Below are 26,471 nucleotides of genomic sequence, written 5' to 3' on the forward strand. Positions count from 1 at the left end.
TCCCTTCTCCCCCCCAGTGTCCCTTCTCCCCCCCAATGTCCCTTCTCCCCCCCAATGTCCCTTCTTCGACCCCCAAATGTCCCTTCTCCCCCCAATGTCCCTTCTCCCCCCAATGTATCCCCCCCAATGTCTCTCCCCCCCAATGTCTCTCACCCCCCAATGTCTCTCTCCCCCCCCAATGTCCCTTCTTTGACCCTCAAATGTCCCTTCTCCCTTCTCCCCCCAATGTCCCTTCTCCCCCCAATGTCCCTTCTCCCCCCCAATGTCTCCCCCGCAATGTCCCTTCTCCCTTCTCCCCCCCAATGTCCCATCTCCCCCCAATGTCCCTTCTCCCCTCCCAATGTCCCTTCTCCCCCCAATGTCCCTTCTCCCCCCCAAATGTCCCTTCTCCCCCCAATGTCCCTTCCCCCCCCCCCCCCCAATGTTCCTTCTCCCTTCTCCCCTCCCAATGTCCCTTCTTCCCCCAATGTCCCTTCTCCCCCCCCCCAATGTCCCTTCTCCCCTCCCAATGTCCCTTCTCCCCCAATGTCCCTTCTCCCCCCCCCAATGTCCCTTCTCCCCATGCTCCACGAACCACACACTGATGTCACTAGGAAAAGCAGCGCTGCTCTGACGTGTTGTCGTGGAGACGAGGGGACATGTTCTGATCTTATTCTCGTTAGTTGTTAATCTGTCTCAGAATATCATTTTTGTTTTTGTGATCCTCGTCTGTTTCACACTCAAACCTGACAAACACTTAACTCATATCAGTCTCCATTACTGAACTGACGGAGAGAGGTTTCCCTGGTTACTGACACCGAGGAGGGAAAGAGACAGGACTCATCAAGTAGTGATGATGACTCTCCTACTGTGAACCCAGCGTTGTGTTGTTCCTCCCAGGGTGACTCTGTTCCAGCGGGTGATGACTCTCCGTTCTCCGACGCGGTGACCCTGGAGCAGAAGACCAGCAGTATAGGGGGCGCCAGCGGGAAGGTCAGCCTCTGGATGCAGTGGATGCTGACCAAGGTCACCGTCAAGCTGTTCGCTCCCGACCCCAACGCCAAAAACACAGGTACCTGGTTCCCTTACAACACGGCAGTACATCAAATACTGAAACTAAAGTAAACACTATTTAACGTGTTTATTTTATTCACGCCGATTCCCAACGATTCTCTTATGAGGTGCATTAAAAGTTAGATTTGTTAAATTTGTAGTTTTGTCTCACTCAGACCTGCTCCCATACTGGAGTCATTCAGTCTTCCTGTAATCTGGGTGTCATTCAGTCATTCCTGTAATCTGGGTGTCATTCAGTCTTCCTGTAATCTGGGTGTCCTTCAGTCTTCCTGTAATCTGGGTGTCATTCAGTCTTCCTGTAATCTGGGTGTCCTTCAGTCTTCCTGTAATCTGGGTGTCATTCAGTCTTCCTGTAATCTGGGTGTCCTTCAGTCTTCCTGTAATCTGGGTGTCATTCAGTCTTCCTGTAATCTGGGTGTCATTCAGTCTTCCTGTAATCTGGGTGTCATTCAGTCTTCCTGTAATCTGGGTGTCATTCAGTCTTCCTGTAATCTGGGTGTCCTTCAGTCTTCCTGTAATCTGGGTGTCATTCAGTCTTCCTGTAATCTTTGTGTCATTCAGTCTTCCTGTAATCTGGGTGTCATTCAGTCTTCCTGTAATCTGGGAGTCATTCAGTCTTCCTGTAATCTGGGTGTCATTCAGTCTTCCTGTAATCTGGGTGTCATTCAGTCTTCCTGTAATCTGGGTGTCATTCAGTCTTCCTGTAATCTGGGTGTCATTCAGTCTTCCTGTAATCTGGGTGTCATCCAGTCTTCCTGTAATCTGGGTGTCATCCAGTCTTCCTGTAATCTGGGTGTCCTTCAGTCTTCCTGTAATCTGGGTGTCATTCAGGAGGGAGAAAGTGAAGGGGAGGGAGAAAGGGAGGGGAGAGCATAGTGAAGGGATGATTCTCTAGGAGCCCCCTCGCCTCCTCTAGGACCACCCTCCCCTCCTCTAGGACCACCTCCCTCCTCTAGGACCCCCCTCCCCTCCTCTAGGACCCCCCTCCCCTCCTCTAGGAGCCTCCTCCCCTCCTCTAGAACCCCCCTCTCCTCCTCTAGGACCCCCCTCCCCTCCTCTAGGAGCCCCCTCTCCTCCTCTAGGACCCCCTCTCCTCCTCTAGGACCCCCCTCCCTCCTAGGACCCCCTCCCCTCCTCTAGGACCCCCCTCCCCTCCTCTAGGACCCCCCTCCCCTCCTCTAGGAGCCTCCTCCCCCTCCTCTAGAACCCCCCTCTCCTCCTCTAGGACCCCCCTCCCCTCCTCTAGGAGCCCCCTCCCCTCCTCTAGGACCCCCCTCCCCTCCTCTAGTAGCCCCCTCCCCTCCTCTAGGAGCCCCCTCCCCTCCTCTAGGAGCCCCCTCCCCTCCTCTAGGACCCCCCTCCCCTCCTCTAGGACCCCCCTCCCCTCCTCTAGTAGCCCCTCCCCTCCTCTAGTAGCCCCCTCCCCTCCTCTAGGAGCCCCCTCCTCTAGGACCCCCCTCCCCTCCTCTAGTAGCCCCCCTCCCCTCCTCTAGGAGCCCCCTCCCCTCCTCTAGGAGCCCCCTCCCCTCCTCTAGGAGCCCCCTCCCCTCCATCTAGAAAACTCCTCCCCTCCTCTAGGACCCCCCTCCCCTCCTCTAGGACCCCCTCCCCTCCTCTAGGACCCCCCTCCCCTCCTCTCAGTAGATTCAGTGTGGTGATGAAGAGGTAGATGAAGAATTAAACATCTGTCATCCAGATAGCTGGGCTCAGAGATCTCTATGGTGAAACGCTGGGAGGACCTCACAGAGATGGTTCAACTTCACAACATCCTGTTACGCTGATGAGGACTTAATATACACACACACACACACACACATATATACACACACACACACACACACACACATATATACACACACACACACACACACACACACACGGCTTTACAGTGGATAAGGCCTTAATATCAGCCATGTGAGGTAGAATCCCAACAGCCATTAGATAATCGCCACGTATTTTCACGGAGTCGTTGGAGGACGACTGAACAGATATGAAATATGTTTCTGAGGACGGATAATGTTGGGGTCCTGTTTGGGCTCTGACCTGGGTCTCTGTTAGTGTGGAGAGAGTGGTCGTTACCCCCAAGGTGTTGAGTAGTTTGGGCTCTGACCCCTGGGTCTCTGTTAGTGTGGAGAAGTGGTCGTTACCCCCAGGTGTTGAGTAGTTTGGGCTCTGACCCGGGTCTCTGTTAGTGTGGAGAGAGTGGTCGTTACCCCCAGGTGTTGAGTAGTTTGGGCTCTGACCTAGGTCTCTGTTAGTGTGGAGAGAGTGGTCGTTACCCCCAGGTGTTGAGTAGTTTGGGCTCTGACCTGGGTCTCTGTTAGTGTGGAGAGAGTGGTCGTTACCCCCAGGTGTTGAGTAGTTTGGGCTCTGACCCGGGTCTCTGTTAGTGTGGAGAGAGTGGTCGTGACCCCCAGGTGTTGAGTAGTTTGGGGCTCTGACCCGGGTCTCTGTTAGTGTGGAGAGAGTGGTCGTTACCCCCAGGTGTTGAGTAGTTTGGGCTCTGACCCGGGTCTCTGTTAGTGTGGAGAGAGTGGTCGTTACCCCCAGGTGTTGAGTAGTTTGGGCTCTGACCCGGGTCTCTGTTAGTGTGGAGAGAGTGGTCGTTACCCCCAGGTGTTGAGTAGTTTGGGCTCTGACCCGGGTCTCTGTTAGTGTGGAGAGAGTGGCGTGACCCCCAGGTGTTGAGTAGTTTGGGTTTTGGTAGTTGTTTCGTTGGTGTTTGTTAAAAACCCACTACTTTCTCCTCTGCTTGTGTAGCCAGTGATTTCTATCTGGAGTGAGATGGGCGGAGCCAGTGATTTCTATCTCGAGTGAGATGGGCGGAGCCAGTGATTTCTATCTCGAGTGAGATGGGCGGAGCCAGTGATTCTCATCTCGAGTGAGATGGGCGGAGCCAGTGATTTCTATCTGGAGTGAGATGGGCGGAGCCAGTGATTTCTATCTCGAGTGAGATGGGCGGAGCCAGTGATTTCTATCTCGAGTGAGATGGGCGGAGCCAGTGATTTCTATCTCGAGTGAGATGGGCAGAACCAGTGATTTCTATCTGGAGTGAGATGGGCGAGCCAGTGATTTCTATCTGGAGTGAGATGGGCGGAGCCAGTGATTTCTATCTCGAGTGAGATGGGCGGAGCCAGTGATTTCTATCTCGAGTGAGATGGGCGGAGCCAGTGATTTCTATCTCGATTGAGATGGGTGGAGCCAGTGATTTCTATCTCGAGTGAGATGGGCGGAGCCAGTGATTTCTATCTCGAGTGAGATGGGCGGAGTTTAGAGATGGGCGGAGTTTAGAGTATGTTCAGACAGGCGAACCGGCTGTTTCAACCCTACGACAGCAGGCCAGAGGAAATTCAAGATATCCATAAGCACTGTCCTGTTTGCCGGGCTGGAAGACAAGCTCAGGAGGCTTTGGCTCAGAGCAGTTCTGTGTGACCATCGTCTCCGACTGGGTTCACTCCCAGTAAGAGGTCTACAGTTGATTCATGAACGTGTGTTTGACCAGGGTCTGGATAGGGGTTAGGGCCGCGCCCAGAGAAATACACTAATCACAAACACACATAGTCATACGCATGTCAGGCAACACACATCATCTGTATCCCACTAACTGAACTCTCTCTCCCCCCCTCCTCCTCCCCCTCCCCCTCTATCCCCCTCTCTCTTTCCCTGTCTCTCTCTCCCTCTCTCTCCCCCCTCCCTCTCTCTCCCCCTCCCTCTCTCCCCATCCCTCTCTCCCTCCCTCCCCCTTCCCTCTCCTGCTCTTTTTCCCTCTCCCTACCCCTCTCTCACTTACTCTCTCTCCCCCACTCCCTCTCCCTCACCCCCCTCTCTCTCTCCCTCTCTCCACCTCTCTCTCTCCCCCCTCTCTCTCTCCCTCTTCATCTCTCCCTCTCTCTATCTCTCTCTCTCTCCCTCTCTCTATCTCTCTCTCTCTCCCTCTCTCTATCTCTCTCTCCCTCTCTCCCTCTCTCCCTATCCCTCTTTCCCCCTCCCTCTCCCCCCTCCCTCTCACCCCCCCCCTCCTCCCCCCTCTCTCCCTTTCTCTCCCTCTCTCCCCCCCTCTCACTCCCTCTCCCCCTCCCCTCTCCCTCTTCCTCTCCCCCCTCTCTCTCTCTCCCTCCCTCCCTCCCTCCCTCCCTCCCTCCCTCCCTCTCTCCCTCCCTCCCTCACTCCCTCCCTCCCCTCCCCACCCCCTCTCTCTCCAGAGATCTGTGTGATCAGTGAGGCTGAGGATCTCAGTGCGTCAGTAGATGTTCAGGATGTCTACACCAAGATTAAATGTAAAGTGGGCAGCTTCAACATGGACCAGTACCAGACCAGGTACATCCAGATGTCTCCTGGATCCTGACAGGACAGGCTGTCTCAGTCCTGGCTCTGTGTTCCTGTTCCTCTGTGCTCCTCTGTGTTCCTGGCTCTGTGTTCCTGTCTCTGTGTTCATGTTTCTCTGTGTTCATGTTTCTCTGTGTTCATGTTTCTCTGTGTTCCTGTCTCTGTGTTCCTGTCTCTGTGTTCCTGTCTCTGTGTTCCTGTCTCTGTGTTCCTGTCTCTGTGTTCCTGTCTCTGTGTTCCTGTCTCTGTGTTCCTGTCTCTGTGTTCCTGTCTCTGTGTTCCTGTCTCTGTGTTCCTGTCTCTGTGTTCCTGTCTCTGTGTTCCTGTCTCTGTGTTCCTGTTCCTCTGTGTTCCTGTCTCTGTGTTCCTGTCTCTGTGTTCCTGTCTCTGTGTTCCTGTCTCTGTGTTCCTGTCTCTGTGTTCCTGTTCCTCTGTGTTCCTGTCTCTGTGTTCCTGTCTCTGTGTTCCTGTCTCTGTGTTCCTGTCTCTGTGTCTCCTGTCTCTGTGTTCCTGTCTGGTCACAATGGTGGTGTTTCCCATCATGTCCCGTCCCTGAGCCAGTGAGTGTCCTGTCATGTCCCTCAGCCAACGAGCATCATGTCCCGTCCCTCAGCCAGTGAGTGTCATGTCATGTCCCTCAGCCAACGAGCATCATGTCCCGTCCCTCAGACAGTGAGTGTCCTGTCATGTCCCGTCCCTCAGCCAGTGAGTGTCATGTCATGTCCCTCAGCCACGAGAGCATCATGTCCCGTCCCTCAGCCAGTGAGTGTCATGTCATGTCCCTCAGCCAACGAGCATCATGTCCCGTCCCTCAGCCAGTGAGTGTCCTGTCATGTCCCGTCCCTGAGCCAGTGAGTGTCCTGTCATGTCCCGTCCCTCAGCCAACGTCGAGCATCATGTCCCGTCCCTCAGCCAGTGAGTGTCATGTCATGTCCCGTCCCTCAGCCAACGAGCATCATGTCCCGTCCCTCAGCCAGTGAGTGTCCTGTCATGTCCCGTCCCTCAGCCAACGAGCATCATGTCCCGTCCCTCAGCCAGTGAGTGTCATGTCATGTCCCTCAGCCAACGAGCATCATGTCCCGTCCCTCAGCCAGTGAGTGTCCTGTCATGTCCCTCAGCCAACGAGCATCATGTCCCATCCCTCAGCCAGTGAGTGTCATGTCTCGTCCCTCAGAGACAGAAGAGCTATGAGAGAGGGGGCTGGGGATTGAGCTATAAGAGAGGGGGCTGGGGATTGAGCTATGAGAGAGGGGGCTGGGGATGGAGCTATGAGAGAGAGGATGGAGCTATGAGAGAGGGCTGGGGTTGGAGCTATGAGAGAGGGGGCTGGGGATGGAGCTATGAGAGAGGGGGGGGGCTGGGGATGGAGCTATGAGAGGGGGGGGGGCTGGGGATGGAGCTATGAGAGAGGGGGCTGGGGATGGAGCTATGAGAGAGGGGTCCTGGGGATGGAGCTATGAGAGAGAGGATGTAGCTATGAGAGAGAGGGCTGGGGGTATGGAGCTATGAGAGAGGGGGCTGGGGTTGGAGCTATGAGAGAGATGGGGGCAGGGGATGGAGCTATGTGAGAGAGGGCTGTGGTTGGAGCTATGAGAGAGAGGGCTGGGGATGGAGCTATGAGAGAGAGGGCTGGGGATGGAGCTATGAGAGAGGGGGCTGGGGATGGAGCTATGAGAGAGGGGTCCTGGGGATGGAGCTATGAGAGAGAGGATGGAGCTATGAGAAAGAGGGCTGGGGATGGAGCTATGAGAGAGAGGGCTGGGGATGGAGCTATGAGAGAGGGGGCTGGGGATGGAGCTATGAGAGAGAGGATGGAGCTATGAGAGACAGGGCTGGGGTTGGAGCTATGAGAGAGAGGATGGAGCTATGAGAGAGAGGGCTGGGGATGGAGCTATGAGAGAGGGGTCCTGGGGATGGAGCTATGAGAGAGAGGATGGAGCTATGAGAGAGAGGATGGAGCTATGAGAGAGAGGGCTGGGGATGGAGCTATGAGAGAGGGGTCCTGGGGATGGAGCTATGAGAGAGAGGATGGAGCTATGAGAGAGAGGATGGAGCTATGAGAGAGAGGGCTGGGGATGGAGCTATGAGAGAGGGGTCCTGGGGATGGAGCTATGAGAGAGAGGATGGGAGCTATGAGATAGGGGGCTGGGGTTGGAGCTATGAGAGAGGGGGGCTGGGGATGGAGCTATGAGATAGGGGGCTGGGGTTGGAGCTATGAAAGGGAGGATGGAACTATGAGAGAGGGGGCTGGGGTTGGAGCTATGAGAGAGAGGATGGAGCTATGAGAGAGGGTGCTGGGAATGGAGCTATGAGAGAGAGGGGGCTGGGGTTGGAGCTATGAGAGAGAGGATGGAGCTATGAGAGAGAGGGCTGGGGTTGGAGCTATGAGAGAGAGGATTGAGCTATGAGAGAGGGGGCTTGGGATGGAGCTATGAGAGAGGGGGCTGGGGATGGAGCTATGAGAGAGGGGGCTGGGGTTGGAGCTATGAGAGGGCTGGGGATGGAGCTATGAGAGAGGGGGCTGGGGATGGAGCTATGAGAGGGCTGGGGATGGAGCTATGAGAGGGCTGGGGATGGAGCTATGAGAGAGGGGGCTGGGGATGGAGCTATGAGAGAGAGGGGGCTGGCGATGGAGCTATGAGAGTGAGGGCTGGGGTTGGAGCTATGAGAGAGAGGATGGAGCTATGAGAGAGGGGGCTGGGGATGGAGCTATGAGAGAGGGGGCTGGGGTTGGAGCTATGAGAGGGCTGGGGATGGAGCTATGAGAGAGGGGGTTGGAGCTATGAGAGGGCTGGGGATGGAGCTATGAGAGAGGGGGCTGGGGTTGGAGCTATGAGAGGGCTGGGGATGGAGCTATGAGAGAGGGGGCTGGAGCTATGAGAGGGGCTGGGGATGGAGCTATGAGAGGGCTGGGGATGGAGCTATGAGAGAGGGGGCTGGAGCTATGAGAGGGCTGGGGATGGAGCTATGAGAGGGCTCTTCCATTGAAATTGCAGATGTTAAAATATTGGCAAGAAGCTGTGCCATAAATGTGCTGTGCATGTTTAACCCTCCTATAGTCATCTCTCTCCTCCTGAGAGAGGGGGCTGGGGATGGAGCTATGAGAGAGGGGGCTGGGGTTGGAGCTATGAGAGGGCTGGGGATGGAGCTATGAGAGAGGGGGCTGGGGATGGAGCTATGAGAGGGCTGGGGATGGAGCTATGAGAGGGCTGGGGATGGAGCTATGAGAGAGGGGGCTGGGGATGGAGCTATGAGAGAGAGGGGGCTGGCGATGGAGCTATGAGAGTGAGGGCTGGGGTTGGAGCTATGAGAGAGAGGATGGAGCTATGAGAGAGGGGGCTGGGGATGGAGCTATGAGAGAGGGGGCTGGGGTTGGAGCTATGAGAGGGCTGGGGATGGAGCTATGAGAGAGGGGGTTGGAGCTATGAGAGGGCTGGGGATGGAGCTATGAGAGAGGGGGCTGGGGTTGGAGCTATGAGAGGGCTGGGGATGGAGCTATGAGAGAGGGGGCTGGAGCTATGAGAGGGCTGGGGATGGAGCTATGAGAGGGCTCTTCCATTGAAATTGCAGATGTTAAAATATTGGCAAGAAGCTGTGCCATAAATGTGCTGTGCATGTTTAACCCTCCTATAGTCATCTCCTCCTCTTTCCTTTCTTCTCCCTCCCTCCCTCCCTCCCTCCCTCCCTCCCTCCCTCCCAACACGTACTGTTCTCTCCAGTGACAGTAATTAATTGATCTATTCTTCGCCGTACTGAAACACATGGGAGAAAGGAGAGGAGAGGAGAGGAGGAGAGGAGATGAGAGGAGGAGGAGAGGAGAGGAGAGGAGAGGAGAGGAGAGGAGGGGAGGGGAGGGGGGAGATGAGAGGAGAGGAGAGGGGAGGGGAGGAGACATGGGAGTGGAGGGGAGAGGAGAGGTGAGGTGAGGGGAGGGGAGAGGAGAGGAGAGGAGGTGAGGGGAGGGGAGGGGAGGGGAGAGGAGAGGAGGGGAGGGGAGAGGTGAGGGGAGGAGAGGAGGGGAGAGGAGAGGAGAGGAGAGGAGAGGAGAGGAGGGGAGGGGAGAGGAGAGGAGAGGAGAGGAGGGGAGGGGGGAGATGAGAGGAGAGGGGAGGGGAGGGGAGAGGAGAGGAGGGGAGGGGAGAGGAGAGGAGAGGAGAGGAGAGGAGAGGAGAGGAGAGGAGGGGGAGGGGGGAGATGAGAGGAGAGGAGGAGAGGGGGAGAGGAGAGGAGAGGAGAGCTCTGCTCGCTCTTTCTTTGCTTCCCCAGGGCGAGGGCGGGCGCGGCGAGGTGCGTAGCTGAGCCGCTTCTCTTCTCTTCGAGAGGCTGTTCTTTTCGCTGTCGTGTTCTTGTCTTTCTGTCTGGCTGCCGCTTCTCTTTTCTTCTCTTCTCCCAGGTCTATTCGCTTCGCTTCTCTTCTCCCATTTCTCTTCTCTTCTCTGTGTTCTTAGCTAGCGTTGCCCCCCCTTACGTCTCTTGTCTTTTCGTTTTTCTCTTCTCTTCTATTCTTTTCTTTTCTCTTCTCTTCTCTTCTCTTCTCTTTTTTCTCTTATCTTATCTTCTCCTCGTCTTTTCTCTGCTCTTTTCGTCTTCTTGGTGTCCTCTTTAGTTCATCTTGTTTCTAGTCCTCAGGTGGTCCTGTAGAAACCCATGTATCATCATGTACAGCTGTTATCCTGATCTGATCTCGTCCTCTTGGTTCCTGCTCCGTCTGAATGGATCAATGTCTAATGATTTGTCGTTGTCTGTGTTTAAAGGCAGGGGTCAGGGTTTAAAGGCAGGGGTCAGGGTTTAAAGGTAGGGGTCAGTGTTTAAAGCCAGGGGTCCGTGTTTAAAGCCAGTGGTCATTGTTTAAAGCCAGGGGTCAGTGTACAGTGTGATACTATGTGTTCCAGGCCTGGTGAGGGCTGCTGGGTCGTTATATTAGGTACAGTGTGATGCTATGTGTTCCAGGCCTGGTGAGGGCTGCTGGGTCGTTATATTAGGTACAGTGTGATGCTATGTGTTCCAGGCCTGGTGAGGGCTGCTGGGTCGTTATATTAGGTACAGTGTGATGCTATGTGTTCCAGGCCTGGTGAGGGCTGCTGGGTCGTTATATTAGGTACAGTGTGATACTATGTGTTCCAGGCCTGGTGAGGGCTGCTGGGTCGTTATATTAGGTACAGTGTGATACTATGTATTCCAGGCCTGGTGAGGGCTGCTGGGTCGTTATATTAGGCACAGTGTGATACTATGTGTTCCAGGCCTGGTGAGGGCTGCTGGGTCGTTATATTAGGCACAGTGTGATACTATGTGTTCCAGGCCTGGTGAGGGCTGCTGGGTCGTTATATTAGGTACAGTGTGATACTATGTGTTCCAGGCCTGGTGAGGGCTGCTGGGTCGTTATATTAGGTACAGTGTGATGCTATGTGTTCCAGGCCTGGTGAGGGCTGCTGGGTCGTTATATTAGGTACAGTGTGATGCTATGTGTTCCAGGCCTGGTGAGGGCTGCTGGGTCGTTATATTAGGTACAGTGTGATACTATGTGTTCCAGGCCTGGTGAGGGCTGCTGGGTCGTTATATTAGGTACAGTGTGATACTATGTGTTCCAGGCCTGGTGAGGGCTGCTGGGTCGTTATATTAGGTACAGTGTGATGCTATATGTTCCAGGCCTGGTGAGGGCTGCTGGGTCGTTATATTAGGTACAGTGTGATACTATGTGTTCCAGGCCTGGTGAGGGCTGCTGGGTCGTTATATTAGGTACAGTGTGATGCTATGTATTCCAGGCCTGGTGAGGGCTGCTGGGTCGTTATATTAGGTACAGTGTGATACTATGTGTTCCAGGCCTGGTGAGGGCTGCTGGGTCGTTATATTAGGTACAGTGTGATACTATGTGTTCCAGGCCTGGTGAGGGCTGCTGGGTCGTTATATTAGGTACAGTGTGATGCTATATGTTCCAGGCCTGGTGAGGGCTGCTGGGTCGTTATATTAGGTACAGTGTGATACTATGTGTTCCAGGCCTGGTGAGGGCTGCTGGGTCGTTATATTAGGTACAGTGTGATGCTATATGTTCCAGGCCTGGTGAGGGCTGCTGGGTCGTTATATTAGGTACAGTGTGATACTATGTGTTCCAGGCCTGGTGAGGGCTGCTGGGTCGTTATATTAGGTACAGTGTGATACTATGTGTTCCAGGCCTGGTGAGGGCTGCTGGGTAAGTGTCGTTATATTAGGTACAGTGTGATACTATGTGTTCCAGGCCTGGTGAGGGCTGCTGGGTAGTTATATTAGGTACAGTGTGATACTATGTGTTCCAGGCCTGGTGAGGGCTGCTGGGTCGTTATATTAGGTACAGTGTGATGCTATGTGTTCCAGGCCTGGTGAGGGCTGCTGGGTCGTTATATTAGGTACAGTGTGATACTATGTGTTCCAGGCCTGGTGAGGGCTGCTGGGTCGTTATATTAGGTACAGTGTGATGCTATATGTTCCAGGCCTGGTGAGGGCTGCTGGGTCGTTATATTAGGTACAGTGTGATACTATGTGTTCCAGGCCTGGTGAGGGCTGCTGGGTCGTTATATTAGGTACAGTGTGATACTATGTGTTCCAGGCCTGGTGAGGGCTGCTGGGTAAGTGTCGTTATATTAGGTACAGTGTGATACTATGTGTTCCAGGCCTGGTGAGGGCTGCTGGGTAGTTATATTAGGTACAGTGTGATACTATGTGTTCCAGGCCTGGTGAGGGCTGCTGGGTCGTTATATTAGGTACAGTGTGATGCTATGTGTTCCAGGCCTGGTGAGGGCTGCTGGGTCGTTATATTAGGTACAGTGTGATACTATGTGTTCCAGGCCTGGTGAGGGCTGCTGGGTCGTTATATTAGGTACAGTGTGATACTATGTGTTCCAGGCCTGGTGAGGGCTGCTGGGTCGTTATATTAGGTACAGTGTGATACTATGTGTTCCAGGCCTGGTGAGGGCTGCTGGGTCGTTATATTAGGTACAGTGTGATGCTATGTGTTCCAGGCCTGGTGAGGGCTGCTGGGTCGTTATATTAGGCACAGTGTGATGCTATGTGTTCCAGGCCTGGTGAGGGCTGCTGGGTCGTTATATTAGGTACAGTGTGATACTATGTGTTCCAGGCCTGGTGAGGGCTGCTGGGTCGTTATATTAGGTACAGTGTGATACTATGTGTTCCAGGCCTGGTGAGGGCTGCTGGGTCGTTATATTAGGTACAGTGTGATGCTATGTGTTCCAGGCCTGGTGAGGGCTGCTGGGTCGTTATATTAGGTACAGTGTGATGCTATGTGTTCCAGGCCTGGTGAGGGCTGCTGGGTCGTTATATTAGGCACAGTGTGATGCTATGTGTTCCAGGCCTGGTGAGGGCTGCTGGGTCGTTATATTAGGTACAGTGTGATACTATGTGTTCCAGGCCTGGTGAGGGCTGCTGGGTCGTTATATTAGGTACAGTGTGATACTATGTGTTCCAGGCCTGGTGAGGGCTGCTGGGTCGTTATATTAGGTACAGTGTGATGCTATGTGTTCCAGGCCTGGTGAGGGCTGCTGGGTCGTTATATTAGGCACAGTGTGATGCTATGTGTTCCAGGCCTGGTGAGGGCTGCTGGGTCGTTATATTAGGTACAGTGTGATGCTATGTGTTCCAGGCCTGGTGAGGGCTGCTGGGTCGTTATATTAGGTACAGTGTGATACTATGTGTTCCAGGCCTGGTGAGGGCTGCTGGGTCGTTATATTAGGTACAGTGTGATACTATGTGTTCCAGGCCTGGTGAGGGCTGCTGGGTCCGTCATGAAGGAGTCGTCCTACAGTCCAAGGACACGTCTGTGGTGAGGCCTTCGTCTAGAGCAGCCTGCCGCTCTGCTCCCGTTGACCGACCCGACCCGCCCAGATATATCTGCTCTTCTCTTAACCTAGCTAGGCCAATGACATCTCTACTCTGACCACTGGAGAGACGTTGGGGGGGGGGGGGGGGGGGGGGGGGGGACTCAGAGACACACAGTTTAAACAACATCATGTATCATGAAACCTATTTGACAGATGTAAAAAGGTTCTTGAAGGCCCAGAATGAGGTGACCAGTTGTCTGTCTATGAAGAGATATGATGACAGTAAGAGGTTGGTGTTCTGGGTGTGTGTGTGTGTCCCCCCCCCCCCCCCCCAGTTGCTCTGATCTGCTATAATCATCTAATGGAATCAGGTTGAAACTGTGATTATGTGGCTCTAATCTAATGGAATCAGTGTTTCTGTGACACGGGGTCCCCAGTCCTCCTGTCCCGGGGTGATGATGTCACAGTGGTTGGAGAGATGGCTTTGTGCTGTCGCCTGCTGCCCAGAGGGTCTCTGACTAAATATACACATCAACAACGGGGCTGTGTTCGGGAAGGGTGACGTGTTCCTAAATGTTTCAGACAGAAATGTACTGATTAAAGTTGTCCACGATGACGATCCCTTCTTATACATGACAGATATATCATATCTGTTGAACACGTTTCTATCTCGTTGTTCTGTTACCTGCCCGCCGGCCCGGCAGGAAGTGTGTCAGCCGCCCGGCAGGAAGTGTGTCAGCCGCCCGGCAGGAAGTGTGTCAGCATAAGGCCATCCCTCAACGATCCTGATGCTTCAAGCTAAAGGACAGAAAACTAATTTGATTTGTTCGGTTCTTCTCTTATTTTGTTTTGCAGAAGAAAAAAAATCTAATCGTCACATCTCTTTTTAATCCAGTCTTATTGATTTGTATTTCTTTACTTCTGTCCCCTCCCTCCCCTCTATCTCTCCTCCTTTCTCTCTCTTGTCCCCCCCTCCTCATCTGTTTACATCTCCCCCCTCTCTGATCCCCCCCTCCAGTCCAGAGGAGGGGTCTGGTCTTGCAGTGGGCCGCTGTGGAGGGGTTGTCCTGTCTTGTACTGATAAGCTGAACAGACGTACGGTGTTGGTTCGACCCGTCAGCAAACAGGACTCCTTCAGCCACCTCTCTGGCTTCGTTCCGCCTGTAAGAACACAGACCGTTTCCTCTTTAGCTCTCTGAGTTCTCATCAACCTTGGTCATAGTGGGGTTTTAACCAACTAGCCTGTTTAACTCCCATCATGCTTCAGTTTAGTGCCATCCCAGAAGCCAGGACTTCCGAGTGGACTGAATCGACCTCAGATTTGGCTTTTGGAGGGCGATGTGAATCATCACCTGTACAGGGAGTAATAACTCCAGTTACATCCTGGTTCTGAGGGTTAGAGGTCAAATCTCTCCTCCATAGATTGGTTTTAAATTCAACCTGTTGTTCATACGATAAGTACGAAGGCCTACACAATGGCCGTGAGGTATTCAACTTGTTCTCCCTGTTGATGAAAGGTTGATGAAAGGTTGATGAAAGGTTGATGAAAGGTTGATGAAAGCCCAAACTCTTGTGATTGATGTGGAAAAGAGCTCTACTTTTTCTTGGCATTGCTTCTTATCTCTTTAACCAATCGCCCTCCTCGTAATTCAACGGCATTTTCTTTCACTTGTATTGTAAAATTGAAATATTTTCGTCGGTAATGAATTTGTGCAAATCAACCGTTTTAAGATTGTTAACAGTAGATAGATGTTGCGTGTAAATCAGAGATATTGTTTAACTTGAACTTAACTTAATTTACTTCCTTGTTGTTAAGAGGTACGGCCCTCCAGAAGACGCCTGGTATCCGCTACGGAGTTAAACTGGTTTCATTTAGAGACCAGACAGATATATTGATACATTTTTAGCTTCAGCGTGGCTAACTGAGTACAGGCCTGGGATCAGTCACATACAGTACAGGCCTGGGATCAGTCACATACAGTACAGGCCTGGGATCAGTCACATACAGTACAGGCCTGTTAGACAGTCACATACAGTACAGGCCTGGGATCAGTCACATACAGTACAGGCCTGGGATCAGTCACATACAGTACAGGCCTGGGATCAGTCACATACAGAACAGGCCTGGGATCAGTCACATACAGTACAGGCCTGGGATCAGTCACATACACTACAGGTCTGGGATCAGTAACATACAGTACAGGCCTGGGATCAGTCACATACAGTACAGGCCTGTTAGACAGTCACATACAGTACAGGCCTGGGATCAGTCACATACAGTACAGGCCTGGGATCAGTCACATACAGTACAGGCCTGGGATCAGTCACATACAGTACAGGCCTGGGATCAGTTACATACAGTACAGGTCTGGGATCAGTTACATACAGTACAGGCTTGGGATCAGTTACATACAGTACAGGCCTGGGATCAGTCACATACAGTACAGGCCTGGGATCAGTCACATACAGTACAGGTCTGGGATCAGTCACATACAGTACAGGTCTGGGATCAGTCACATACCGTACAGGTCTGGGATCAGTCACATACAGTACAGGCCTGGGATCAGTCACATACAGTACAGGCCTGGGATCAGTCACATACAGTACAGGTCTGGGATCAGTCACATACAGTACAGGCCTGGGATCAGTCACATACAGTACAGGCCTGTTAGACAGTAACATACAGTACAGGCCTGGGATCAGTAACATACAGTACAGGTCTGGGATCAGTCACATACAGTACAGGCCTGGGATCAGTCACCTATGGACCCAGTAGTGCACTACATTAGACCAGAGCCCTATGGACCCAGTAGTGCACTACATTAGACCAGAGCCCTATGGGCCCAGTAGTGCACTACATTAGACCAGAGCCCTATGGGCCCAGTAGTGCACTACATTAGGCCAGAGCCCTATGGACCCAGTAGTGCACTACATTAGACCAGAGCCCTATGGGCCCAGTAGTGCACTACATTAGACCAGAGCCCTATGGGCCCAGTAGTGCACTCCATTAGACCAGAGCCCTATGGACCCAGTAGTGCACTACATTAGACCAGAGCCCTATGGGCCCAGTAGTGCACTCCATTAGACCAGAGCCCTATGGGCCCAGTAGGGGTCTTTATGAGTGTGGCATTGGTGTATCAGGAGACTGTTCATAGGAAGTGTTACCTTAAAGCTCTGGTCTTTGACTGGAGAGGATCCATTGTAGTCCAGGAGTTGGTTTAATGTGTCTCAGTTAGTGTTTATGTGGTGTTCCACTGTGAACCTGTTGTCTCCACCTCCTCCACCTCCCCACCAATCAGACAGCAGCCAAGGTCCTGGAGGTTTCCTCCCACCAGCAGCACGGATTCCTGTCCATCACATACACCCAGGTTACAATTATTATTACAATAGTTATTATTGTTGTTGTTGATATTATTATGTATTAATTATTATTATTATTACTATTATATATTATTGTTATTATATATATTATTATTATTATATATTATTATTATTATATATTATTATTATTATATATTATTATTATCATTTATTATATATTATTATTATTATATATTATTATATATTATTATTATTATATATTATTATATATTATTATTATTATATATTATTATTATATATTATTATTATATATTATTATTATTATATATTATTATATATTATTATATATTATTATTATTATATATTATTATATATTATTATTATTATATATTATTATTATTATTATATATTATTATTATATATTATTATTATCATTTATTATTATTATTATATATTATTATATATTATTATTATTATATATTATTATATATTATTATTATTATATATTATTATTATTATTATATATTATTATTATATATTATTATTATCATTTATTATTATTATTATATATTATTATTATTATTATTATTATATATTATTATTATCATTTATTATATATTATTATTATTATATATTATTATATATTATTATTATTATATATTATTATATATTATTATTATTATTATTATTATTATTATTATTATATATTATTATTATATATTATTATTATCATTTATTATATATTATTATTATTATATATTATTATATATTATTATTATTATATATTATTATATATTATTATTATTATATATAATTATTATTATTATATATTATTATTATCATTTATTATTATTATTATATATTATTATATATTATTATTATTATATATTATTATATATTATTATTATTATATATTATTATTATTATTATATATTATTATTATATATTATTATTATCATTTATTATTATTATATATTATTATTATTATTATTATATATTATTATTATTATATATTATTATATATTATTATTATTATATATTATTATTATTATTATTATTATATATTATTATTTATTATTATATATTATTATTATTATATATTATTATTATTATTTATTATTATTATATATTATTATTATTATATATTATTATTATTATTATTATATATTATTATTATTATTTATTATTATTATTTATTATTATTATATATTATTATTATATATTATTATATATTATTATTATTATTATTATTATTATATATTATTATATATTATTATTATATTATATTATATATTATTATTATTATTATTATTATATATTATTATATATTATTATATATTATTATTATATATTATTATTATTATTATATATTATTATTATTATTTATTATTATTATTATATATTATTATTATATATTATTATTTATTATTATTATATATTATTATTATTATATATTATTATTATTATTATTATATATTATTATTATTATTTATTATTATTATTTATTATTATTATATATTATTATATATTATTATTATTATTATTATTATATATTATTATTATTATTATATATTATTATTTATTATTATTATATATTATTATTATTATTATATATTATTATATATTATTATTATTATATATTATTATTATTATTATTATTATTATATATTATTATTATTATTATATATTATTATTATATATTATTATTATTATATATTATTATTATTATATATTATTATTATTATTATATATTATTATTATTATTATTATTATTATATATTATTATTATTATATATTATTATTATTATATATTATTATTATTATTTATTATTGTTATTATATATTCATTATCCTTATTATTATTTTGTATTTATTATTGTATATTCATTATTATTAGTATCAGTAGTATTACTAGTATTATTATGTATGCATTGGTGTTATTATTTATTCATTAGTCTTATTATTTATTCATTAGTATTATTATTTATTGATTAGTGTTATTATGTATTCATTAGTTTTATTATTTATTCATTAGTATTAGTATTTATTGATTAGTGTTATTATGTATTCATTAGTTTTATTATTTATTCATTAGTATTAGTATTTATTGATTAGTGTTATTATGTATTCATTAGTCTTATTATTCATTCATTGTTATGCATTATTAGTATTATATATTCATTAGTATTACTATTATTATTAATATTATTATAATTATGTATTCATTAGTATTATTATGTATTCATTATTATTACTACTAGTAGTAGTAGTACTAGTAGTAGTAGTAATATCATTTATTTATATTAAATATTACCTTCCCCCAGGCGGTCACCAGAAACGTCCGCCACAAGTTGACCACGCGGCTGGAACGAGCGGATCCTCGCGGGGCCCAGCGGCTGACGGAGGGCCCGGCTGACGGGTCTCCCCACTACCTGAGAGAGATCCTGCTGACCGCCCAACCTTTTGACCTTGTCCTCTCCTGTCCCCTACTGGCCACCGTAGCCGGGGTGTTCCACGCCTCGCTGCCACGACGGTACCGGGACCTCGGCAAAACGGCGGGCCAGCCGATGAGAAGTCACGCCCTGACGTCGCGCAGCCTACCGCTGCTATATGTCAACACATCGGTGATCAGGGTGTTTTGTCCCTGGAACCCAGACGGACAGGACAGACACACAGGTAAGACTGGACAGACAGGACATACACACAGGTAAGACTGGACAGACAGGACAGACACACAGGTAAGACAGGACAGACTGGACAGACTGGACAGACAGGACAGACACACAGGTAAGACAGGACAGACAGGACAGACAGGTAAGACAGGTAAGACAGGACAGACAGGTAAGACAGGACAGACAGGACAGACTGGACAGACAGGTAAGACAGGTAAGACAGGACAGACAGGTAAGACAGGTAAGACAGGACTGACAGGTAAGACAGGACAGACAGGTAAGACAGGTAAGACAGGACAGACAGGTAAGACAGGTAAGACAGGTAAGACATGACAGACTGGACTGACAGGTAAGACAGGTAAGACAGGTAAGACAGGAGGGGATCCACGGACTGACCTTTTAAAGGCCATGTTCACTGATTTATTGAGGCTTTCTAGCTACGGCCTCTGATGTTGAGCCAGAGAAGATCGACGTTGTACTGTACAATCCCCTCCTGGAGGTTTTAACTCCAACCCTGTTCCTGGAGAGAGACCCTCCTGGAGGTTTTAACTCCAACCCTGTTCCTGGAGAGACACCCTCCTGTAGGTTTTAACTCCAACCCTGTTCCTGGAGAGAGACCCTCCTGTAGGTTTTAACTCCAACCCTGTTCCTGGAGAGAGACCCTCCTGTAGGTTTTAACTCCAACCTTGTTCCTGGAGAGAGTACCCTCCTGGAGGTTTTAACTCCAACCTTGTTCCTGGAGAGAAACCCTCCTGAAGGTTTTAACTCCAACCCTGGGGGGGGGGGGGGGGGGTTGTTCCTCAGTGGGGCTCCTTAGGGGGGCTCCTCAGGGGGGCTCCTCAGGGGGGGCTCCTTAGGACACTCTGGTACTGAAGTGTATATGGACTGTCTGGGTCTGATACCCACTGTGTGTTGTGTCTCCCAGAACCCCAGCTGAGGAGAAAGAGAGAGGACACTCTGGTGCTGAAGTGTATATGGACTGTCTGGGTCTGATACCCACTGTGTGTTGTGTCTCCCAGAACCCCAGCTGAGGAGAGAGAGAGAGGACACTCTGGTGCTGAAGATAGGATCTGTCAGCGTGGCCCCTCAGGCAGATAACCCTCTGACTAGAACCGTGCTGCGCAAGGACATCTACCAGTGAGTCTATTCTACTACTCACCTCTCCTCCCTCTCTCCTCTCCTCCTCTCCTCCTCTCTCCTCTCCTCTCCTCCTCCTCCTCTCCACTCCTCTTCTCCTCCCTCTCTCCTCTCCTTTCCTCCTCCCTCTCTCCTCTCCTCCTCCCTCTCCCCTCCACTCCTCCCCTCCACTCCTCCATCTCTCCTCTCCTCCTCCCTTTCTCCTCCACTCCTCCCTCTCTCATCCACTTCTCCCCTCCACTCCTCCCGCTCTCCTCTACTCCTCCCCTCCACTCCTCCCTCTCTCCTCTCCTCCTCCCTCTCTCCTCCACTCCTCCTCTCCATTCCTCCTCCCTCTCTCCTCTCCACTCTCCACCACACACAGCCAGCTAACCACAATCCATTTTAAAGTGTCCCTCTAAATGAGTCTGGTCTCATACGTCAAGTCACGCTCTGTAACGTCTCCATGAGACGAGACCAGGGAGCAGTCTTTCTCCTGATGGGGGAGACGGGGTGAGGCGTGGGCAGAGACAGACGGGAGAGTGTCGTGGGGAGGAGGGGTGAGAGTCAGATGGGAGAGGGGTGAGAGTCAGATGGGAGAGGGGTGAGAGTCAGGTGGGAGAGGGGTGAGAGTCAGATGGGAGAGGGATGAGAGTCAGATGGGAGAGGGATGAGAGTCAGATGGGAGAGGGGTGAGAGTCAGGGGGGGAGGAGGGGTGAGAGTCAGATGGGAGAGGGGTGAGAGTCAGATGGGAGAGGGGTGAGAGTCGGATGGGAGAGGGGTGAGAGTCGGATGGGAGAGGGGTGAGAGTCGGATGGGAGAGGGGTGAGAGTCGGATGGGAGAGGGGTGAGAGTCAGATGGGAGAGGGGTGAGAGTCAGATGGGAGAGGGGTGTGAGTCAGATGGGAGAGGGGTGAGAGTCAGGGGGGGAGGAGGGGTGAGAGTCAGATGGGAGAGGGGTGAGAGTCAAATGGGAGAGGGGTGAGAGTCAGGGGGGGAGGAGGGGTGAGAGTCAGATGGGAGAGGGGTGAGAGTCAGATGGGAGAGGGGTGAGAGTCAGATGGGAGAGGGGTGAGAGTCAGATGGGAGAGGGGTGAGAGTCAGATGGGAGAGGGGTGAGAGTCAGATGGGAGAGGGGTGAGAGTCAGATGGGAGAGGGGTGAGAGTCAGATGGGAGAGGGGTGAGAGTCAGATGGGAGAGGGGTGAGAGTCGGATGGGAGAGGGGTGAGAGTCGGATGGGAGAGGGGTGAGAGTCGGATGGGAGAGGGGTGAGAGTCGGATGGGAGAGGGGTGAGAGTCGGATGGGAGAGGGGTGAGAGTCGGATGGGAGAGGGGTGAGAGTCGGATGGGAGAGGGGTGAGAGTCGGATGGGAGAGGGGTGAGAGTCGGGTGGGAGAGGGGTGAGAGTCGGGTGGAGGAGGGGTGAGAGTCAGGGGGAGGAGGGGTGAGTTGTCGTGGGGAGGAGGGGTGAGAGCGCCACATTGTGGTCTGTCAGGTTCCCGTGGCAACGATGACGGAACGTTCTTCTGAGTGACACGTTGCAGGTCTCCTCGGTAACACTCGACTGTTAATACAACAGGCCCCAGATCAGCCCAAGTGGTGATGAGTCTCACATGGCACCTTGTGCACTACAAAGTGCACTACTCTTGACCAGAGCCCGTAGGATCCACAGTGGACAGGGAATAGGGTGCTATTTTGGGACATAACCCTCTACACTGCCATGTGAGGGAAAGCTGTGAATGAAGGGGAATATTCTGAACCAAACACATTTTGTTGACAAAAGAGATCTGTAGTGATCTGGCTTGTGTCATGGCTGTGTGGAAACCACATCAATGGGCCTTTGGGAGGGGGAGAGAGAGAGAGGGAGATATGGAGCAGAGGGAGGAGAGAGAGGGAGGGAGGAGGGAGGAGAGAGAGAGAGGGAGGGATGGAAGGAGCAGAGGGAGGAGGGAGGAGAGAGAGAGGGAGGGATGGAAGGAGCAGAGGGAGGAGAGAGAGAGGGAGGGATGGAAGGAGCAGAGGGAGGAGGGAGGAGAGGGAGGGGGAGAGAGAGAGGGAGGGAGCAGAGGAATGGAGGGAGAGAGAGGGAGGGAGCAGAGGAATGGAGGGGGAGAGAGGGAGGGAGCAGATGAATGGAGGGGGAGAGAGGGAGGGAGCAGAGGAATGGAGGGGGAGAGAGGGAGGGAGCAGAGGAATGGAGGGAAGAGGGGGAGGGAGGAGAGAGAGGGAGGGAGGTAAGAGGGGGAGGAATGGAGGGAGGAGAGAGAGGGAGGGATAGCGTGAGGAGAGAGAGAGAATGGAGGAATTGTCTGCCTGCCTGTAATGTTCTCTATATGAATGAGAGAGAGATATTCTGTGGGGGGTGGGGGGGTGGGTGGGGGGGGTGCTCGTGTGTCTGTGTGTGTGTGTGTGGGGGGGGGGGGGGGGTGCTCGTGCGTCTGTGTGTGTGTGTGTGTGTGTGTGTGTGTGTGTGTGATAACAATAATCATTATTTTAAATGAAGCCTGGTAACATCAACATGTTGTTATTGTGTGTCTCTCTGGCAACCACCCACGTGTTGTTGATGTTTCTGTCTCCCTGGCAACCACCCACGTGTTGTTGATGTTTCTGTAACTGTTGCTGTGTCAGATGGGGAGAGACATAAACACATGGGAGACAGGGAGGGAGGGAGGGAGGGAGGGAGAGAGAGAGGGAGGGGAGGGAGAGAGAGAGAGAGGGAGGAGAGGGAGGGAGGGAGAGAGAGAGGGAGGGGAGGGAGAGAGGGAGGAGAGGGAGGGAGGGAGGGAGGGAGAAAGAAAGGGACGGAAGGATGGAGAGAGAGAGAGGGAGGGACGGATGGAGAGAGAGAGAGGGGGACGGGAGGAGGGAGAGAGAGGGGGACGGGAGGAGGGAGAGAAAGGGGAAGACCCATAACTGTGAGTTGAGTAATGAGTGTCATTGAACTGGACCCAGACCAGATAGACCTCATTGTGGATGGTGTTGGTTTGGTCGGGGATCTCCCTCTCCAGTCTCCAAACCAATCCTTCCCCTGCCTGCGTGTCACTAATGAAAATCCTGGCATGCAGCTTGGAGCCACAATATCGGAGCCCTGTAGTTTTGGAGCCCTGTAGTTTTGGAGCCCTGTAGTATCGGAGCCCTGTAGTGTCGGAGCCCTGTAGTATTGGAGCCCTGTAGTATCGGAGCCCTGTAGTATCGGAGCCCTGTAGTGTCGGAGCCCTGTAGTATTGGAGCCCTGTAGTATCGGAGCCCTGTAGTGTCGGAGCCCTGTAGTATTGGAGCCCTGTAGTATCGGAGCCCTGTAGTATTGGAGCCCTGTAGTATCGGAGCCCTGTAGTATTGGAGCCCTGTAGTGTCGGAGCCCTGTAGTATTGGAGCCCTGTAGTATCGGAGCCCTGTAGTATCAGAGCCCTGTAGTATTGGAGCCCTGTAGTGTCGGAGCCCTGTAGTATTGGAGCCCTGTAGTACCGGAGCCCTGTAGTATCGGAGCCCTGTAGTGTCGGAGCCCTGTAGTATTGGAGCCCTGTAGTATCGGAGCCCTGTAGTGTCGGAGCCCTGTAGTATTGGAGCCCTGTAGTATCGGAGCCCTGTAGTATTGGAGCCCTGTAGTGTCGGAGCCCTGTAGTATTGGAGCCCTGTAGTATCGGAGCCCTGTAGTATTGGAGCCCTGTAGTATCGGAGCCCTGTAGTGTCGGAGCCCTGTAGTATCGGAGCCCTGTAGTGTCGGAGCCCTGTAGTGTTGGAGCCCTGTAGTATTGGAGCCCTGTAGTATCGGAGCCCTGTAGTGTTGGAGCCCCCAGTATTGGAGCCCTGTAGTATCGGAGCCCTGTAGTATCGGAGCCCTGTAGTATCGGAGCCCTGTAGTAATTTAGCCCTGTAGTATCGGAGCCCTGTAGTATCGGAGCCCTGTAGTATCGGAGCCCCCAGTATTAAAGCCCTGTAGTATTGGAGCCCCCAGTATTAAAGCCCTGTAGTATTGGAGCCCTGTAGTATTGGAGCCCTGTAGTATTTTAGCCCTGTAGTATTGGAGCCCTGTAGTATTGGAGCCCTGTAGTATCGGAGCCCTGTAGTGTCGGAGCCCTGTAGTGTCGGAGCCCTGTAGTATTGGAGCCCTGTAGTATCGGAGCCCTGTAGTGTCGGAGCCCTGTAGTATTGGAGCCCTGTAGTATCGGAGCCCTGTAGTATTGGAGCCCTGTAGTGTCGGAGCCCTGTAGTATTGGAGCCCTGTAGTATCGGAGCCCTGTAGTATTGGAGCCCTGTAGTATCGGAGCCCTGTAGTGTCGGAGCCCTGTAGTATCGGAGCCCTGTAGTGTCGGAGCCCTGTAGTGTTGGAGCCCTGTAGTATTGGAGCCCTGTAGTATCGGAGCCCTGTAGTGTTGGAGCCCCCAGTATTGGAGCCCTGTAGTATCGGAGCCCTGTAGTATCGGAGCCCTGTAGTATCGGAGCCCTGTAGTATTTTAGCCCTGTAGTATCGGAGCCCTGTAGTATCGGAGCCCTGTAGTATCGGAGCCCCCAGTATTAAAGCCCTGTAGTATTGGAGCCCCCAGTATTAAAGCCCTGTAGTATTGGAGCCCTGTAGTATTGGAGCCCTGTAGTATTTAAGCCCTGTAGTATCGGAGCCCTGTAGTATTGGAGCCCTGTAGTATCGGAGCCCTGTAGTGTCGGAGCCCTGTAGTGTCGGAGCCCTGTAGTGTCGGAGCCCTGTAGTGTCGGAGACCGGTAGTATCGGAGCCCTGTAGTATCGGAGCCCTGTAGTATCGGAGCCCTGTAGTATCGGAGACCTGTAGTATCGGAGCCCTGTAGTATCGGAGCCCTGTAGTGTCGGAGCCCTGTAGTGTCGGAGCCCTGTAGTGTCGGAGCCCTGTAGTGTCGGAGCCCTGTAGTATCGGAGCCCTGTAGTATCGGAGCCCTGTAGTATCGGAGCCCTGTAGTGTCGGAGCCCTGTAGTATCGGAGCCCTGTAGTGTCGGAGCCCTGTAGTGTCGGAGCCCTGTAGTATCAGAGCCCTGTAGTGTCGGAGCCCTGTAGTATCGGAGCCCTGTAGTATCGGAGCCCTGTAGTATCGGAGCCCTGTAGTATTGGAGCCCTGTAGTGTCGGAGCCCTGTAGTGTCGGAGCCCTGTAGTATCGGAGCCCTGTAGTGTCGGAGCCCTTTAGTATCGGAGCCCTGTAGTATCGGAGCCCTGTAGTATCGGAGCCCTGTAGTATCGGAGCCTTGTAGTGTCGGAGCCCTGTAGTATCGGAGCCCCCAGTATTAAAGCCCTGTAGTGTCGGAGACCTGTAGTATCAGAGCCCTGTAGTGTCGGAGCCCTGTAGTGTCGGAGACCTGTAGTATCAGAGCCCTGTAGTATTGGAGCCCTGTAGTATCAGAGCCCTGTAGTGTTGGAGCCCTGTAGTATCGGAGCCCTGTAGTAACAGAGCCCTGTAGTATTGGAGCCCTGTAGTATCAGAGCCCTGTAGTGTTGGAGCCCTGTAGTATCAGAGCCCTGTAGTGTCGGAGCCCTGTAGTATCGGAGCCCTGTAGTATCGGAGCCCTGTAGTATTGGAGCCCTGTAGTGTCGGAGCCCTGTAGTATCGGAGCCCTGCAGTGTTGGAGCCCTGTAGTGTCGGAGCCCTGTAGTATTGGAGCCCTGTAGTGTCGGAGCCCTGTAGTATCGGAGCCCTGTAGTGTCGGAGCCCTGTAGTATCGGAGCCCTGTAGTGTCGGAGTCCTGTAGTGTCTTAGCCCTGTAGTGTCGAAGCCCTGTAGTATCGGAGCCCTGTAGTATCGGAGCCCTGTAGTGTCGGAGCCCTGTAGTGTCGAAGCCCTGTAGTATCGGAGCCCTGTAGTATCGGAGCCCTGTAGTGTCGGAGCCCTGTAGTATCGGAGCCCTGTAGTAAATGAAGCTGTGGTTTTGCAGTATATTTACCCAGTAGCAGACTGGATATGTGGCTCTGGGGAGAGACTAGGAGCCCACTTGCCTCAAACTTGCCTCATTTCTCTCTATTCCTGTACCAAGTTCCCCTGTTTACATGACTGAGAGGAACTGAGGCCTGTGTGCCTGTTTGCCTGCCTGTCTGTCTGCATGCCTTTCTGCACGTCTGTCTGCATGTCTGTCTGTCTGTCTGGCTGCATGTCTGTCTCCCTGTCTGTCTCCCTGTCTGTCTCCCTGTCTGTCTGTCTGCATGTCTGTCTGTAT

At 49.9% G+C, this 26,471-nt stretch overlaps 1 protein-coding gene across 1 annotated transcript in view; it reads left to right on the top strand.

Annotated features, from left to right (window-relative positions):
• LOC149984267 (intermembrane lipid transfer protein VPS13B-like) overlaps positions 1 to 26,471 on the top strand; it is a 721,339-nt gene that overhangs the window by 425,770 nt on the left and 269,098 nt on the right. Inside the window, 6 exon segments of the mRNA XM_090230526.1 lie at positions 880 to 1,051; positions 5,256 to 5,370; positions 14,206 to 14,350; positions 16,487 to 16,555; positions 18,833 to 19,184; positions 20,200 to 20,317. Of these exon segments, the coding sequence (XP_090086652.1) occupies positions 880 to 1,051; positions 5,256 to 5,370; positions 14,206 to 14,350; positions 16,487 to 16,555; positions 18,833 to 19,184; positions 20,200 to 20,317 (971 nt within the window).

This window comes from Oncorhynchus mykiss, chromosome 3 (assembly GCF_057628025.1).
Source record: "Oncorhynchus mykiss isolate SJ-2025 chromosome 3, ASM5762802v1, whole genome shotgun sequence".
Lineage (NCBI taxonomy): Eukaryota > Metazoa > Chordata > Actinopteri > Salmoniformes > Salmonidae > Oncorhynchus > Oncorhynchus mykiss.